The 18,981-nt window shown below is 35.5% G+C and overlaps 3 protein-coding genes across 3 annotated transcripts; 2 read left to right on the top strand and 1 right to left on the bottom strand.

Annotated features, from left to right (window-relative positions):
* Positions 1–636: 636 nt before the first annotated feature.
* LOC122007781 (pentatricopeptide repeat-containing protein At1g09900-like) lies at positions 637–4,061 on the bottom strand. The gene is made up of 2 exons (XM_042563309.1): positions 2,034–4,061; positions 637–831 (listed from the first exon to the last, which is right to left on the bottom strand). Exon 1 carries the CDS (start codon positions 3,895–3,897, stop codon positions 2,101–2,103), a length of 1,797 nt encoding a protein of 598 aa, XP_042419243.1. The 5' UTR covers positions 3,898–4,061; the 3' UTR covers positions 637–831; positions 2,034–2,100.
* Positions 4,062–5,586: 1,525 nt separating this feature from the next.
* On the top strand, positions 5,587–6,450 carry LOC122007896 (metallothionein-like protein 2A). Its single transcript, XM_042563432.1, has 3 exons — positions 5,587–5,742; positions 5,833–5,910; positions 6,056–6,450. Exons 1-3 carry the CDS (start codon positions 5,690–5,692, stop codon positions 6,153–6,155), a joined length of 231 nt encoding a protein of 76 aa, XP_042419366.1. The 5' UTR covers positions 5,587–5,689; the 3' UTR covers positions 6,156–6,450.
* A 5,470-nt stretch (positions 6,451–11,920) lies between these two features.
* On the top strand, positions 11,921–12,671 carry LOC122007897 (metallothionein-like protein 2A). Its single transcript, XM_042563433.1, has 3 exons — positions 11,921–12,040; positions 12,132–12,209; positions 12,354–12,671. The coding sequence occupies exons 1-3, from the start codon at positions 11,988–11,990 to the stop codon at positions 12,451–12,453; spliced, it is 231 nt and encodes a 76-aa protein (XP_042419367.1). The 5' UTR covers positions 11,921–11,987; the 3' UTR covers positions 12,454–12,671.
* The last annotated feature ends 6,310 nt before the right edge of the window (positions 12,672–18,981 follow it).

Genomic DNA, 18,981 nt, shown 5'->3' with positions numbered 1-18,981 from the left:
ACCCCGGGAGCAAATTTACGGGGACTTGTGCACCTTCGCCTAGGTGTTGATGGCAAATCATTAATTATTTCACATTAAACCCTTTCTTTAAACATTATGGAATTTTATTTTATTTAGGGAACCAAAAAAATCATATACGGGGATGGCAAATCCCGGATAGAAATAACTATATTTGCTAGTTTCATTTTTTATTGACTAAAAACTGTTTTTTTTTATTTGCTTGATAATGTCGCTATTAAACAAACAAAAGTACTAAAATGAAAATATTCTCTTATCATACAAGCAAAATTTTAAATTTAATTTTCTACAGTTAATTGTCAATGCATAATAATTGAAGCAAATTAAAAATATTCATCAAACAGATTGAGATATGATTTAAGCACCACCATTATTTTTTACTCTGGGAATTAACCATCTTGGTTAATACAATACTTTTTACATTTTATAAGGCCTTCCTCATATTATTTTATTTTCCTTTTTTTTTCTGAAAAAAAATGATGAATAAAACTACATATTCCATCAATCAATCATATTAAGCCATGCGGCATCTCATTTTTTGCCTCGAGCGAATAAATGCTAGAAATGTTTGCAGCAAGTTTGTGATAGCCTTTTGCCGGCTTTAACTGGAACTTAAAATGATTTTCAAGCTTCCCAAAAGATGAAGCATAGAAAGTTAATGTGAGAATCATGGAGTTATAAATCATTGTTTATACTTTGTGTACTATGACCAGAATACACATTTCCTCGGCAGAGAGTAAGAAACTATACAAATTTTAATCCTTTCTGCACTGTATACTTGCTTATCGCATCCTCACACAAGCCATTTGTCATCTACAAAACCATAAAAACAGTGACTTCATGTCATGTTCAGTGGTATTCATCAATTGCTTCATTTTATTAGGAAACCAAAAGGAAGAGGGAGGGAGAGGAGAGGGAAGGCCTCATTAGTCAAATTCTTTACTTGAGCGGGAAGAGCGGATGCATGAATTTTTACCTTCGCTAGCTCCATGCTTTGCACCCCCTTGATGCTCTGCTACTGAGCCGCCTGCATTAACTAAGGAAACAAGAATATGCCAACGAGGGCGATGGATTTGAACGTATCATGATGGTAAAAGGCGAAGACGTTCGCCCCTAGCGCTTCCATCAATCCGTCTCAAAATCAACACGGAGGAGATAAATCACGGACGGCTACTAGTCTTTGGAATAATGACTAGCACATAAGGAAGACATTTACCTCAATTTTACCGAGATTCGAACCTCAAATCTCATGGTGCCAACACCTCATGTACTAACCACTAGATAGTCTCGAGAGAATTGAACGCATCATGCTCTGATGGCGAGGAGACTATATGTTGATTGACCTCACAACTCGGTGTTGAAAGACAAGTACTCTTTGATGTTAGAACCATACAACAGTAAAGTTACTCATATTTTTCCCATCTAATTTTGGACATAGCTTGGAATGATCTCTTTTGTCCATTCATTTTTTCAATTTTACACCATTGGACTTTATCCTCAACTATATTATTATCTATACTTAAATAAATTTTATCTTATTTTATTATGGCTAACCAAGTCTTTTTTGATGTACCTCTTCCATATTTGTCATAGTTTCACATCGCCTAACTGGAGTATTTATTGGTTGTCGAAGTACATGCTCGTACCATCTTAAACGTGTCTCTCATAATTTATTCTCAATAAATATAACTCTGATTTTTTATTTAATACTCTCATTTCTTATTTTGTCCATTCTCAGACACATCCCTCTTAACATCCTTATCTCCACAACCCTCATCTTCTGCTCAATTTAAAAGACAAGCATGTGTCAAAATGTTAGAAAGATTAATGTGAGGTTTAAGGTGCATAAAGATAGTCAGGTACTATCTGTACACATCCAGGCAAGTTGTTCAACAAAAAACACTAAATGCTTATCAACGATACCAAAATCATAGAATAGTAGTAAATATTATTGCATACAAAATAGAAAGGTAAACTGGATGCTATGTTTTATAGAAGAATAAACTAACAGTTACCTGACTTGAGTTCAGGTCTTGAAGATCATCACTGCTCAAGTTTGCCAAAGCATCAGCTGGGATCAAATTATCTCCTAACAAGCATTTTATCCAGAATAATGCAGACACTTGGCATATCAATGCTTTGACAAACACCTTGATTGCAAAAGGCTTTGATCAATGAATCAAAAATGAGACCATCAAGAAACAGCCCTCTTTTCTCAATTCCTGTAAATAACTTTAGCAATTCCTTCAGCCCTCTATTCTTAACTAGCCTATAAATTAGACGGAGAAGAAGATCAGATGAGAATTTATGTTCCAGAGACATGTGAAAGAAATCAATAGCCTCTAAAAACTTCCCTGATCTACAAAGCCCATCAACAATGGTACCGTAGGTAATTTCATCAAGCATAATATTTTTAGCACTCATAGAAGCAATAGCATGTTGAGCCTCATTTATATTTCCATCAAGATAAAACCAATGAATTAGAGTATTATAAGTCACCACGTTTCCAATAAAATCTCCACTGTTCATAAGACAGCTAGCTTTGTGAAATTTTCCTCCAATGCACAGGCTATGTATCACAATGTTGAATGTTCGAAGATTAGGCGTAATGCCCTTTTTTATCATGTCATTAAAGAGCTTAAGTACACCAACCCAGTACCCTGCATCACAGAGTCTACTCATCACAGTATTGTAGTCAACAACAGTGACATCCCATTTCAACTCAAAGCTCCTCTCTATTAAACACTTTGCCACCAAAACCTCCTTAGAATCATAACAAAGGCAATTGAGAAGGATATTCAAAGTGTACTCTGTTGGATATAACCCAATCATCAACATGTTTTCCAATTGCTTGAATGCTTCCTTGGTCTTGCCACTCTTGCAGAGTCCATCCATGTATGTGTTGTAAGTTATTTCACTAGGCCTCCAACCTTTGCAGTCACTCTCTACCAAAATCTCCTCAACCTCATCAAACTTTGATGCCTTGCAAAGAGCATGAATCAGTATGTTATAGGTCATTGTTTCTGGAGAGCATCCAACATTCTCCATAGTAGCCATCAATCTTTTAGCCTCTTTAATTTTACCTTCAGAACAGTAACCTTGTACAATAGGTATAAATGTACGGATGGTGGGTTGACATTTCTCCTCAAGCATCCTGTCCAATACTCCCCATGCCTCTTCAATCCTCCCATCGGAGCAAAGCCCTGTGATCAATATCGAGTAGGTGGTGACATCAGGACAAATTCCATCTTTCTTCATTATAAGAATGACTTTGTATGCCGAATCAAAGTCTTTGCTGCAGCAAGCGTGCATCCTCATCAGGATATTGTAGGAGGATAAATTGCATCTGATTCCTAAACAGAACATCTCCTCGTAGGTAGCCCGTGCTTCTTCCAAGCGACCTGCTTCTACCAAAGCATTGATCACGGTGTTGTAGCAGAGAACGTTAGGTTTGCATTTGCCCCGTTTCATCTCTTGGAACAACCTGAGAAGATCCTCCACATCACCGATTTCCGCAATGGCCGTCATAAGCATGTTGTACGATGCGGTGCGGCATCGGGCGGGTCTCGCTCTGAGCTCCTGGACTGAAGCGCGGCCGCTGGACCTGGAGAACCTAAGCACTGCCTTACAGAACTTCAAATGCAGAGATTCATCGACAAAGAAGGGATCCTGGGTGGTTTTTTCTGCATTAAAGAAGTTCACTTGGAGTATTTCACCAGCAAAGGTGGGATCCTGATGGGATTCTTCTGACGAGGAGGGTTCTTCAATAACGTCCTCTTCCTCTTCGGTTGAGGAGTGCACCAAACTGCGGGCTTCGGCTGCCACAGCAGAGAGTCGGCGGCGTCTCCCGCCGCGAAACGCAACAGGGTTTCCATGCATGAAGAGCGCAAGGGTTTTTAGGATGCCGTGCTTCCTACCAATTGCTGCTGCGGCTAATCGATTGAGGGAATCCGTGTTCGAACAGCGAGATCCAGGAGAAGTCGAGTTGCGCTGCGGAAGAACCCTAAACTAGACTTTGCTGTTCGGTCGCTCTTTGTAATGATATCTCCCCCCTTTTAAATTTTAAATTTTTATATATACCCTTACATTAATTACATGGCGACCCCTACCAGCTCTGATCAGATCTGGACCATTCGTACACAATAAATGGGCACTCGGCGCTCAAGATTAAAAGCAGCGATTAGACCTTTCTATCCATGAAATACACTGAAACGTATAAAGTAATTTTCTTATTTTAGTTAAACATATTTGCTTATGACGAAACATTCTAATTATTTATTACGTTTTTCATAGAGAAAATATGTATTAATCGGATGGCCACCCTTACCCGGCCCAACCAAGCCCAGGCTGGTTCATGTCTGGCCTGCCTTGGTCTGTCCTAAATGATGTATTTTATGCGTTTGTTTTTTACCTTTCACCGATAATCTTTGTTTAGGTAAATTGATATTTAAAGCCGGCCTTGATTAAGAACTAGTAAAATGTTTAGATGACCTAAGTGATGACATATTTTACTTCACCAGTATTCCCAGCAGTGACGTTGCAGGATTATGACCAATTAATTTCTCCTTTACTAGATTAACTATTTTTTTTATTTAAGAAGAACGTGCAAGAAAATATAACCCTTTGAATAATTGGACAAAGTTTAAGCGAAGACAATTTCAAGGACGACTTTGGGAAGAATACTTGTATTATTCCTAATCTTAAAATATTTTTATTAATTTTTTAATAAGGTGAATATGTTTTTTCATTTTTATTATAGCGATTCCTCTCTGGATTCATCATCCCATAAATTATAGTTTGAATTCGGATGGATGGTCGAAGGTCGTTCCTCGTTCAGCGCCCGATAACTTGATCATTTGTCCACGACTGGTGGCCTACAGTCATACATCCCGATCTAAATTATAATCTGAAAGATGATGAACTCAAAGAATAATCATAACTAATTATAATTAAATTATAATTACGATTCAACCATAATTAGAAATAACTCATCATATGTTCTAGTTTTATGCACACTAGAGAATCTGGTTTCTATTTAATGAGTAAAAAAAAAAACAGGTGTCATTTAATGACTCCAGAAAAAATATGTTTATGTAGTTGTAATAGGTGTTTGGCAATAGAAATTAACAAAAATTTTAGATATTTTTATTTGGTTATATTAAATGTTTTATTTAGTTGCGATAAATGTGTTTGTTCTGTCGTCCCAAGGATGAAGATTTACGATTCGTGCAGAATTATTTTACACAAACGATGCAAGCATCTTATTTATTTTATCAAATTATATAAATAATTCAAGTGAGAATCAATCAGATAACTTCTCCCTCAATCCATCTAATTATAATAATTGTCATTAAATATTCATGTTTATTGTCTCAATCGGCCAAGAATGCACATATGATGCACGTACGCAGATAAGATTAATTTATGACACCAAGAGTAGACTTAGATTACAAGAAATCCAAATAAAGACATATACTTCAAGGCAAATGGTATAGATTAATAAATACGATGTGAAGTTAGATAACGAAAGGAAATAAAGTTTAATACGTAGTTAGATGAGATAACCATGAATTGCTCTCTATAAATACTGCCATTTCTCTATGAAATTTCTTCACACATCCTCTTTGCAATCCAAGCACAAGCCAAGTATTCTCATAGATTTACTACCAAAATGTCTTGCGGTGGAAATTGCAACTGTGGATCCAACTGCAACTGCGGCGGAGGGTATGTAACTTCTTTGCATAAAGTTAATTTAATTTGGATATATTTCTTTTTTAATTGTGAAAAAAATATGACCTTTAAGTTGTGGTGTAGATGCAAGATGTATCCTGATTTGGAAGAGAAGTCAACCACCTCTCAAACCCTAATTCTTGGGGTTGCACCCGAGAAGAGGTAGGTTGGTAGTTAATCGCGACTTGTTATCACAATCAATTAGGCATTCAAATGTAACTTCCCCTTGATAGATGCCCCTCTATAGACCTTAAAAGAAAGGTTAATTTTAAGTTCTTCAATGATATATAGATCCTCTTGTATGCAGTGACTTGGAAGGATTTGAGATGGTCACTGCGGCAAAGACCGCTGAGAATGGAGGCTGCAAGTGTGGATCCAACTGCGACTGCGACCCTTGCAATTGTTAAAGTGTCGCTTCGTCGGTGATATGGTCGGTGAAAGTTTAAGTTTCCCATAATTTATATACGAAGGCATGAATGTTGTGTGTGTGTGGGAGATACATATAGTGTGGTACGCGTGTATTGAATAAAGGGAAAAGATGGCAGCTAAATTCTCAATATATAGTAGTGACTGAGGATGTTGCTGCCTAATTATATGTTAGTGTTGTGTGATAGATCGACCATATGGATCCCTTGTGTGTTTTAATCATAATCAAGTTATAGTATATGAACATAAATGCATCCATATATGCTTGAATATTTATAATTGGTGCAATTATCCTCAAGTCAAGGTTGATTAGTTTGATTGAGCTCGAGTTAGCTTGAGTTTGAGTTTCAATGTTTGATAATATGTGAGAGATAAGTCAGTTAGGTCAAAGGAGAACCGGATACTTATCTAGAGAAGTTCTAACTCAAAGTTAGACAACAAAAATTCTTGACTGTAGGTTAGACAATGAAAGTCCTAACTAAAGGTTAGGTAACGAGAAGTCCTAGTCGGACTAGGAAGTAAAGACCTAATTGAGAACTAGATAGTGGAAGTTCTAGTGGGGCTAGGCAGTGAAGACCTAATTGGGAACTGAGTAGTGGAAGTCCTAGCAAAGTTAGGCAGTAAAGACCTAGTTGAGAACTAGGTAATGAAAGTTCTAGCGAGGCTAAGCAATGGAAGACCTAGTTAGGAACTAGGCAACGACAGTCCTAGCGAAGCTAGCTAAGGAAAAAAATTTAAGTGGGTCAAAGGTTAACTAGATATTTGGTGATCAGAAATCCTAATGGAGTTAGGTAATGAGAAAGTCTAAATGAGTCAAAAGTTGACTAGACACTTGGTGAGGAAGTCTTGGCAGGTCAAAGTTGATCAGATGCAATACAACAAGAAATCCTAATAGGTCAAGGTTGACTGAATGTTGGGCAAGAGAACCCTAGATTCTGATTAAGAGAATTAGAGTTGGGTAATTAATTATGGTAACTGATTGACCCCTATTGGAAAGCTCTTCGCGAGAGCACAATAAGGGTCCAAATCAATTGGGCTTAAGACAATCGATTAAAGTGTTCTTCGCGAGAGCACAGAAAGTACTAGGATCGATTGGCTAATCGATTGAGCACATCAATCAATTAAGGATAAGTGGGGAGGTTTTTCACGAGCAAACAGAAGATTGCTGAATTGATTGGGCTAATTGATTCAGCATGAGTTAATCGATTAGACTAATCAATTAGGAGTGTTTTCTTGCGAGAGCAGAAGCTTCAGAATTGATTTGATTAATCCATTAAAAGTTGGTAATCGATTGATATGACTCATAAATCGATTAGACAAGCAAAAAAAAAATTGTTCTATAAGTGTTTGAATAGTTATCTGACGTGACAATCGATTAGGAGTAAACCTAATCGATTAAGAGGTGTCTAGGTAACTCTACAAAAGGGTTTCCACAAAGATTTAAAGCATAGCTGTTCATGTCGATTCTTGAGGTTTGGGGAACAAGTGTTACTGCACTTTCCAAACATCAAAAGGCTAATCAAAGCAAGAAAAGAGCAACCAAAGCAATGTTCATTATTGTAAAATAATTTTTATTTTATTGTGTAATCTTATTTGTGTTTCTTGTTTGTATTCTTGTATTTGTGCTTGTACGAGCCTTCTTCGCCTCCAGGAAGGAAGTTTTCATATTGAAGTTGTTAGTGAGGAGTTGACCCTTGGATTAATCACCCCAAGGAAGTGAATACCAAGTAAAATCGAAGGTGTTAGCATTGTGTAGTCTTCACTTCAAGTTTTCGCTGCAAATCATCATTAAAGAAGTGAACACAGCTATTCACCCTCCACCCCATTAGCTCTCTACATGTCCTAACAAGTGGTATCAGAATGAGGCTACTCTTCTTTAGACTAATCGCCGGAAGGAGCAACGAGTTATAGGAAGAAGAAGAAGTTGGAAGTTTGAAGCCCTAAATTTCAACAAGTCAAAGGACTTATCATCAAAGTAGCTAAACTTCAAAATGGACTTCTGAGATGAATTTGGATATGATATCCAAGCACCTCCATCATTCCAAATGGGAAGCTTCGACATTTAGAAATCAAGAATGGAGAGTTTTTTTTATAATGAACATAGAGCAATGGTTTACTCTAATGGAAAGATTTGAAGTCCCAATGAATAGCAAAAGAAAACCTCTCTGGAGGAGTAAATGGTCTAAGGAGCAAATCCAAAAATCTGAGACAAATGATAAGATAACTAAATTATTAGTTAATATTTTTCCTATAGTATTTTATGCAAGATAGGTTCATTTCAAGATACTAAGGATTTATGGAGCAAGTCAACCAAGCTTCATGAAACTCCAACCTCAACGTCAAGTGAAAATGAATCTAAAAAGGGAGACTCTTTGGATCAAGAGAATGAGGACTCGGAGGTTGTGAGATGCTCAACATCCGAGGAGAAAATTGAAGAAGCATTCACTTCAAGAATTGAGGGGGAGATGCCATTAACACTGGACCAAGAGAATGTCTTTACCTCCGGATCAAATGAAGAAAAATATGCCACCTCTATGAGCTCAACTCATATAGGTATAACAAATTTATATATTTAAAATAAAGATTATATAATTTATTTTTAGTGTAGATAAAAAAGACACTATAAGAGAAAGTGTCCTAAGTTGAAGAAAGAAAAGATTAAATTTGCACCCAAGGTGAAGGAGAAGCCAAAAAAGGTTGGCCCCATGATACGAAAGAGCATGGAGCACATTGTGTACTTTTCTTACAACCAAAAGGGATATTATCGGAATCAATGTCCAAGGAGGAGGAATCTGACCAAGAATAAAGGAGAAAGCTCAAGTCAAAGGAGAACTTCCATGAGCAAAACTAAGGAACCATTAGTTAATGGTAATTTTTCATATCATGATAAAAAACATGTTAGAAATAAGTTTAATGATTTTAACATTTTTTATCATGAAAATAAGAAGCATGATAACTCTAAGGATAATTATGTGCCACATCATGGTAGAAATATATTTTATCATCTTGATACTAATCGCCATGAAAATAGAAAATAAAACGTCTCATGAACATGGTGAAAAGTCTAGGGTGTTTAATGATACACCTACAAAATTCATAGATAGGAAGAATTTATGCAAGAACCTAAACAAATTAGATTTATGCCTAAAAAGAAAAATACCCAAGGCATTCATGAAAAATTCAAATTTGAGGAATTAAGGATCGAGAATCAAGTGTTAAGGTTAAGGCTCGATGAATTAAAAAAGACCCTTAGAAAAATCACAAGGGAAGAAAAAGGGTCTAAGAAGAAAAACCTAGGTTTAAGAAAATAAGGGTTATTTATGGACAAGAAGAGTTTGGGGTAAAAAATCAAGTCAATGGACAAAGTGTCTTAATATTATAGAGTTTCGTATAGCTATGGAACTAACTCTAGGTCTGGAAATCAAGTCAAGCTTACAAGGGAAGCTATCTCTAGAGTTGACTTTGAGGAGACTAATGTGACTAAGGCTTATAAGAAGCCTAGGAAAGTCATAAGGAAGGTTTCTAGGGAAGTTATTCCTAGTAAGTACGTAAAACACCTAAGGAGCACATTTTGGGTTCCTAAATATGTGTTCTCTACACCCTAAATAAGTTTAGAGTGTGTCAACTCTAATTGGAAGGATAGTTAATCCAACCATAATAAAGTTGATACTTTAAGATATTTTCAATGTATTGTGACACATTGAAAAGGAGAAGTTGAACTTTTACTCTTGAAGAGTAAAAGTGTGTCAATAAATTTTTTTGAAGTATTGAAGTTAATCAAATTGGCACAAATAAAATAGAATTCAAAGACATGTCAAGTTGGGACTCTGACATTTACTATGGAGATGGGGGGCAACTTATGTTTATTTTTAGCATAAGAGTTAAGGAATAGCACTTAGATGAAAATCTAGGTAATTTTTGTGTTATAATTGTCATATTTTGTGTGATCCATCATATGTCATGACATCACACTTTGCATCCATATTGTCATAAGAAATGTTATATGTCATGTTATACAAATATCATTTAGCTATGATAGTTTTTCTTTAAAAAAATACTCTTCTGAAGTATGTCATCATCATTATCATGTATTGTTTCAATTTCTTATAATGAAAGACAATGACATAAGTTGACATCCTAGGTAAGATGATCAAAGTTAAAATGTCCAGTTAGAGATGTATGATCCCTTAGTTTAGGAAAAATCTATTTTATATCTCACAAAGACTATAGAGTTGACTTATATGTATATTGAGATACAAGTGAGATGTTAAGAGGATGAATAAAACTTAAGATGTTGATTTAGTATATATATTTGAGTTTTAGTTTCATCAAAATACATGAATTATATATGTGAAGTCTAATCATGGAGAAAGTTAATATGCAAGTCATGTGTATTTAGCCCAAAGATCATGTTTGAAAATTATTTTATAATCATTTTGGAAAACCTTGGCGAAATCTATTTGTTGATATGAAGCACCCTTGCTTAGTTAAATATAAAGTTAGAGTAAAACATTAAAGTTTTCAATGGTTTCTAATTTTATGTCAATATTTGAAAATGATATATATTTTCATAGAAAATTAATTTTTCATGATAATATATGATATAAATAATGTCTACATGTTTGAAATATTATAGAATTATTTAAGAGTTTCTAAAATTCAATCTGAATTTGCTTTTGAAAATCAGAAATCCTAATCGATTAAACACTATTGCTAATCGATTGGGACATACTATCTTCGATTGGCAATGGGTACCAATCGATTCACATGAGCTATAATCGATTAGTAGCTGAAACCAATCGATTAGTATGTTATGTTTTGGCTGAAATGGTCTAATTTTAGTCTATTAAGTCACGTTTAGTCAATTTAACTATTTCTAACCCCATGAAGTGCTTAGGTAAACATTTGAGGGTCATTTTCTTGATGAACATTTGAAAGAAATTGTTAAAAGGGATTAATTTGGATTTAAGGAGGAGATTTAGATTCAAAGGTGATTTTTTAACTTCATAACTTCAATTTTGGAATTTCCTAAAGATTTAGAAACTCCAAATCATTGTTAGTACAATGATACAAACTGGAGCATGTTTTGAGTGAGATCCACTTTAAAGATACGATTTGTGCATGGAAGGAGAATTTTTGAAGGATATGGAATAAATGCTCAAAGTTGAGCATTGAAAGACAATGGAAGGACATGAGACATTTATTGTAAAGCTTAAATGATATAAGGATGAATCATGGGGAGAAGATTTTTGATACGTGCCAAAAGGGGAGAAAAATGTGGAGCTCAAGTTAGAAATCCCTCATTTATGCTTTGGTATGGGATGAAGAAGGGAGTAGGCTAATATGGGTTTGTCTAATTTATATATATTGTCAAACATCAAAACAAGTGAGATTATTGGTGCAATCGTTAATTGATTAATTTGATTAACCTTGAATTACCTTGAACTTTAATTTTGATATTTGACAATATATTAATAATTACCATTAAATATTCATGTTAATTAATCCGATTGTCTCATCTGCCAAGAATGCACGTATCGTGCACGCAGATAAGATTAATTTATGACACCAAGAGTAGACTTAAATTACAAGAAAGAAATCCAAATAAAGACATATATTTCAAGGCAAATGGTATAGATTAATAAATACGATGTGATGTTAGATAACGAAAGGAAATAAAGTTTAATACGCAGTTAGATGAGATAACCATGAATTGCTCTCTATAAATACTATCATTTCTCTATGAAATTTCTTCACACATCCTCTTTGCAATCCAAGCATAAGCCAAGTATTCTCATAGATTTACTACCAAAATGTCTTGCGGTGGAAATTGCAACTGTGGATCCAACTGCAACTGCGGCGGAGGGAATATAACTTCTTTGCATAAAGTTAATTTAATTTGGATATATTTCTTTTTTAATTGTGAAAACAATTATGACCTTTAAGTTGCGGTGTAGATGCAAGATGTATCCTGATTTGGAAGAGAAGTCAACCACCTCTCAAACCCTAATTCTAGGGGTTGCACCCGAGAAGAGGTAGGTTGGTAGTTAATTGCGACTTGTTATCACAATCAATTAGGCATCCAAATGTAACTTCCCCTTGATAGATCCCCCTCTATAGACCTTAAAAGAAAGGTTAATTTTAAGTTCTTCAATGATAGATGGTCCTCTTGTATGCAGTGACTTGGAAGGATTTGAGATGGTCACGGCGGCAAAGACCGATGAGAATGAAGGGTGCAAGTGTGGATCCAACTGCAACTGCAACCCTTGCAACTGTTAAAGTGTCACTTCGTCGGTGACAGGGTCGGTGAAAGTTTAAGTTTCCCATAATTTATATACGAAGGCATGAATGTTTGTGTGTGTGGGTGATACGTAGTGTGGTAAGCGTGTATTGAATAAAGGGAAATGATGGCAGCTAAATTCTCAGGATATAGTAGTGACTGAGGATGTTGCAGCCTAATTATATGTTTGTGTTTTGTGATAGATCGACCTTGGATCCCTTGTGTGTTTTAATCATAATCAAGTTATAGTATTTGAACATAAATGCATCTATATATGCTTGAATATTGACAATTAGCATGTGCAATTAGTTGACCGAGCAAGATATAGATAATTAAGCTCGTTTTGATCCACCAACTCTTCTGGCTTACTTAATTATCCAATTGTCCCCGGCGCATGGTGTCGTGGTAGGACATTTAGGTTGTCACCCAGGCACCCGCGATTTGATCCCCAGCTACGACGTATTTGTAGGAATTTTTCTCCAAATGGGGAACACAATCAAAGGATGTTGGGCGTCTGGGTTGACTGACGCGCGCGCTTCTCGATTTATCCTGGTGGCCGGTGGAAAACTTTCATGGGACCAGGTCAATCACCTCCAGGGATAATCAATGAGGCTAATTGAGATTATCAATTTTTTTTTTTACTTAATTATCCAATTGACCTATTCAACCATCCCTAATTAGCTTAATTAATAAGCATGACTGACCCAACCAACTTAGCTAAACCATGCATGTAGTTCGATTAGTCCAACTAATGCATACAATTCAATTAGCCCTACTCAACTAGCCATTCAAATCTGATTGATATGTTTGCCCTGACTAGACCAACCAACCAACATTCCTGCTTATAATACTTTTTTATTGTGTGATAGAACTTATATAAAATCCTTTTTCGTGCACAATTCAATTATGCTAAATGTTTCAGTTCTATTTGAACATGTCGTTAAACATATGTTAAGCTCGACTCAAGTAGGGGCACTGTTAAAATAAAATTATACCATCTGGTTAATGTTGGCATCGATGACGTCATCGTTAGAGGGGTGAATACTGCTAATTCATGATTCTTTCGGGTCGTACTCGTTCACAATATGTCAACACGGAGGGAAAACAAAAGGATAAATTATAAAGTAAAACACATACATAACAAAGCAAGATTTTATGCGGTTTAGACTCTAGTTCCTACTTTACACGCGGCCTAGTCTTGGCTATAGCCATCATATCATTCTTTGTGCTGGAGATCTTGTCCTCTCGAGACGGTCTAGTGACTAACATGAAATATTGCTATCATAAGGTTTGGGGTTCGATTCTCGACAAAATCAAATTAAATGTCTCCCTTATATATTAGTCATTATTCCAAAGATTAGTAGTCATTCATGATTTACCTTCATATAAACAAAATGAAGAAGTTTTGTTTTGATCCTTGTTTCTAGTTTTGGTTTACCTCTTAAAGTACAATACTATCCTCCAAAAACCCCTAACAATCAGGTCAGAAAATCTCCACAAAACTCTTCCTTTATATAGTCTTCATGTCAGGACTTATTTTCGCCTATTAGTCAATTCATTATCACCCTCAGTCAATTATTCCATTAAATTTGATGGTTACAATTACAGAACGGCTTTTACCAAGTCGGCTCTTGATCATAAACAATCGACTGATATTAAATCGAATATCATAGTTGATTTGGAAACTTAATATACACTACAACAATAACTATAATCAATTTTTACTATTGATTAATTAATCGACCTATTCTAAATCAATCACGTTCCAATTTTTTTTATTTACTGCTACAGTGTCATCATTTTTACTATAATACAAACTCGTTGTAGCACTTTGTCTAGTATTATAGCAGACATAGTATAGCACTTTTGTCTGATACTATAACACAAACACTGTCGTACTTTTGGTGGATATTGTAGCAGAAACAGTGCAACATTTGGCTGACAGTGTAGCAGAAATAATTGATACTTTCAACTATTATTGTAATTGATATAGTCTTCATGAAAATTTATTCACACCGAATTCGTTGGTGCCAAGAATCCTTACTAAGGTTTTTTCATTACTTAGTATCAAATTGATTTTAATCTATTAGGACTCCTATAAGTTAAAGGGTGAATAATTTCTATCTCCCTCGTAGTTACTTTGTATTTATCATTGAATGCACAATAGAATCTTACTTTAAACTCAACTTTACATACACAATATGTTAATTTACTTGATGTCCACCTCCTAGGGATGATTATTTCAAGGGTCCACACTAGCTATCATGTCCACTATAAATACTCTTCTCAAAAGCTTTTCGAAGACGAAGAAACCTCATATAAACTTGTTTTTATAAGAACACAATAAGAAATAAGAAAGTAAATACAAATACAATGAATATATTACTTGCTTGATCTCTTATTGCTTGGAAATATCTATTGTTGACTCGAAAATGCAATAGCACTTCGATTCAAAATCTCCAAAAATTGACAGTTTCAAAATATCACGAAATCACCTTTTCTAGGATTTTTTTTGGGCTGGAAAACACCTCCTAATTGATTGACCTTACCCTCAATCCATTGATATGTCAGATCCGACTGTTCAACCCCATAGAACCCTCTTTTTCAGCTGATCAACGGATTAGTGAACCATACCAATCGATTGATAACTTATAATCGATTGAACCAATTAATTTTGAAACTTTCTATTCGCAGAGAGAATAGTTTCCAATCGATTGCCTTAATTGATTCAAAAATTTTCTCTTCACGAAGAAAATATTGTCAATCGATTAGCCCAATCAATTAATAAGGCTCAATCAATTAGGCCAATTAATTCAACAAGCTTATGTTCATGGAGAACATATTGCCCAATTGATTGCCCCAAATGATTTCGGACCTTATTGTGCTCCCAAAATAAGCCCTCAGTTGATTGCCTGAGTTTAGGGTTCTTTGCCCAACATCTAGTTATTCATGACCTGTTGGAACTTCCCGTTGTCTAGAATTCAGTCAACCTTGACCTACCTGAGCTTCTTCAGCAAGTGTTTGGTCAACCTATGACCCACTTGGACTTTCTCATCTTGTGCTAAGTGTTAAGTCCTTTGTGACCCACTCAGACTTTCCTCTCGCTAACTCCCTGTTGGACTTCCAATTACCAAGTATTGGTTCCTCCGTGATCTATTTAGACTTTTCCCTTGTCAACTTTCTATTGGACCTACTTAGACTTTTCTGGCCCTCCATGACCTACTTAGACTTTTCTCTTGCTAACTTCTCGTTGGACTTCTGATCACTAACTGTCTGGTCCTTCATAACCTACTTAGACTTTTCCTTTACCAACTTCTCGTTAGACTTCCAATCACCAATTGTTTCTGGTCCTTTATGACCTACTTGGACTTTTTCCTTGCCAACTTCCTATTGGACTTTCGAAATCAAGTATCCGGTCCTCTTTGACATACTTGACTTCTCTCTTACATATTATCAAAATCGAGCTTAGTTAAACTAGTCAATCTTAGGTTGACTTTTAAAACCCAAGCTCGAGTCAACCAGAGCTTAGTCAAACTGGTCAACTATGACCTGAGGACGATTGCACTAATACAATCTACAAGGATTTTATCTGTCTATCATCCGATCAATCTTGACCATTTAGAACTTTTCATTTCATGCATAACATCCAATCTACCTTGACATCTTAGAACTTTGTCATTATCAAACATTTCGTGTTCTTCGATCTATTTGAACTTTTTTTCTCAAGCCTAATATCTCGTCCTTCATGATATGTTAGAACTTCCATTATTATCAAGTGTCCGATCAAACTTAATCCACTTGAATTTTACTTTTTCAAATGTCTGGTTCTCTATGATAAACTTGGACTTAACTTTTGTCAACTTTCTATTGAACTTTTAATAGCTAAGTATCGCGTCAATCATTATTAGGACCAAATAATTTGTTGGTCATCTCGTGACCGGCTGAAAGGGGGGGTTGAATAGACTACGTCACCCCCAACTTGGTTTCTTCTCTACAAGGTTAGTGCGCGAGCGGAAATACTACTAACTAAAGAAAACAATAAGAATAGAACACAAACTCTAACACGATTGATGTAACGTGATTCGGAGATTGCTTGCTTCTACTCCACATCTTGTTCTTGAGGTAGATGATCCCTCAATCCGTCGGTGGATTAGTCCCCGACAATCTCCGACTAAATCTTTCTCCTTCTCAGTGGAGCAAACCTGTCACAAGACACTCTTCTTCTTTACAAGATTGAGGATAAGAATTGGAAGAAGAATGTTAACCTTTGGAAGCTTGGAGGTCAACACTAGGAGTGTATCAACAAGATCAGTAACCTCCTTTAATACCCCAAGATTCCAATATATAGAGAGGAAAGAGTTGATCACAAGACAACTCATTCCCTGCACACCAGTCGACTAACACTTCCATCAATCGACTGGTGCAACTATTGGACACAGCCAATGACTACTTAGTAGAATCAGAGTTTCTACCAATGGTTGTCAACGATCACTTACTAGTCGACTGGTGAAAGTACGAGTCGACTGGTCACTGCTGGCTGAGCAAACAGAATGCTTCTATTCACTCTCAGTCGACTGGACCAGTCGACAGTAATTTCCATCAGTCGATTGGTCCTGGTTACAAACTCACACTCATCTTGGTATATAAGTCACGTTACATCGATCGTGTTAGAGTTTATGTTCTATTCTTATTATTTTCTTTAGTTAGTAGTATTTCTGCTTACACACTAACCTTGTAGAGAAGAAACCAAGTTGGGGGTGACCTAGTCTATTCAACCCCTCTTCTAGCCAGTCACAAGATCACCAACATAATTCATATATCTCCATAATAGTATGATATTATCCATTTTAGATCTAAGCCTTCATAGATTTATTTTTAGGCTCCACCCAAAATGTCTCATACCAATGGAGATATCTTTCATCTTTTAAATTCGTGATCTTTTTCATATATTTTCAATATAAAAATTTGATTGTATTCCCAATAATCCTTCTCTCAAATGATGGATCAACATTATTCTCATAGTACGGGCCTCCCCTCAAATATTCAATTCCTATTAACCTGCTACGGACCTCCCCTCAAGTATCTGATTACTCTTGGCCTGCTCTGGGCCTCCCCTCAAGTATTCGATCATTATTAATCTATTCCTAGCCTCCCCTCAAGCATCTGATCACTCTTGACTTATTCCGGGCCTCTCCTTAAGTATTCGGTCACCATTAACCTATTATGGGCCTCCCTTCAAGTATTCGGTCACCATTGACCTGTTCCGGGCCTCCCTTCAAGTATCCGGCCACCATTGACTTGTTTGGTCCTCTAAGACATTTTCACCGCCTAGGGTTTACTTCCCTAAGATTCACCAAGCATCTAGTCACTCTTGATCTACTTAGATTTTTCACCACCTACGGTTCACTCCCCCAGGATTTTCGTCAAATATCCAATCAACCTTGACTTGCTTGGACTTTTCGCTTAGAGTTCACTCCTTTGGGACCTCACCTCTTTCATTTAAGGCCACTATTCCACCCATATAGCTCTATCTAGACCATAACTCTTATACCACTTGTTAGCATTTAAAGAATTCACATATCTTGATAATTGTATGATATTATTATTCACTTTGAGCCTAAACTCTCATGAATTTATTTTTGAGTTCTGCTCAAAATACCTCATACTAGTGTAGATATCTTCCATCTTTTAAATCTATTATCTTTTATATATATTTTCAATATGGAATTTTAATTTTATTCCCAGCAATTATGACTCTCTTAGACTATTCTACTTGTCAACTCCCTGTTAGAATTTTGATCATCAAATGTCTAATCAACCGTGACTTACTTAAACTTTTTCATTGTCAATTATTCAATTAATCTTGACTTATTTGACTTTTTATCCAACATCCTCTATAAAAAACTTGAATTTAGGGATAAAATTTTGGGACAAAAAATATCCTTCCTAAATCTACAACATACTTAGCGACGAAAACAGAATTTGTTGCTAATTGACAACAAAATAAAATCATCACAGAATAGTAATAAATAACATTTCGTCACAAATTACCACTACAAGAAAAATACTCATAGATAGCGGTTTTCCACCGGTGTCTATAATAAAATCGATCGATGTCTATGAAGGCGTTGTAAAAGGTCTAACATTTTAGACATCAATTTGTAACCAGTATAGTATCACTTAACGACATCGATTTCGAAATCGGTTATTAACCGATGTAGTATCATTTAAAGACACTATTTTTAGTAACGGTATAAGACCAATGTAATATCTGTTAATAACATCAGTTTTGACAATGGTCTTTGATTGATATAATATCACTTAATTAATGACAACATTTCAAAATCGATATCATTTAAGCTAAAATTGCTGTAATAATACCTTTTTTCTTGCTATTTGTAAATTGTGATCGAGCAAGAATATGAAATTGATATGATTCCCAATAGTATAAAATTAAGTTAATATTATAAATTTACTGAGCAACACAAATAAAAATGCACCGATGTATTTAAACACACCAAGTCAAT

The sequence above is a fragment of the Zingiber officinale genome, chromosome 8A (genome assembly GCF_018446385.1).
Source record: "Zingiber officinale cultivar Zhangliang chromosome 8A, Zo_v1.1, whole genome shotgun sequence".
In the NCBI taxonomy this organism is placed as follows: Eukaryota; Viridiplantae; Streptophyta; class Magnoliopsida; order Zingiberales; family Zingiberaceae; genus Zingiber; species Zingiber officinale.
Note: the sequence above shows the minus strand (reverse complement) of the source record. Positions and strands in the feature narration are given on the sequence as shown.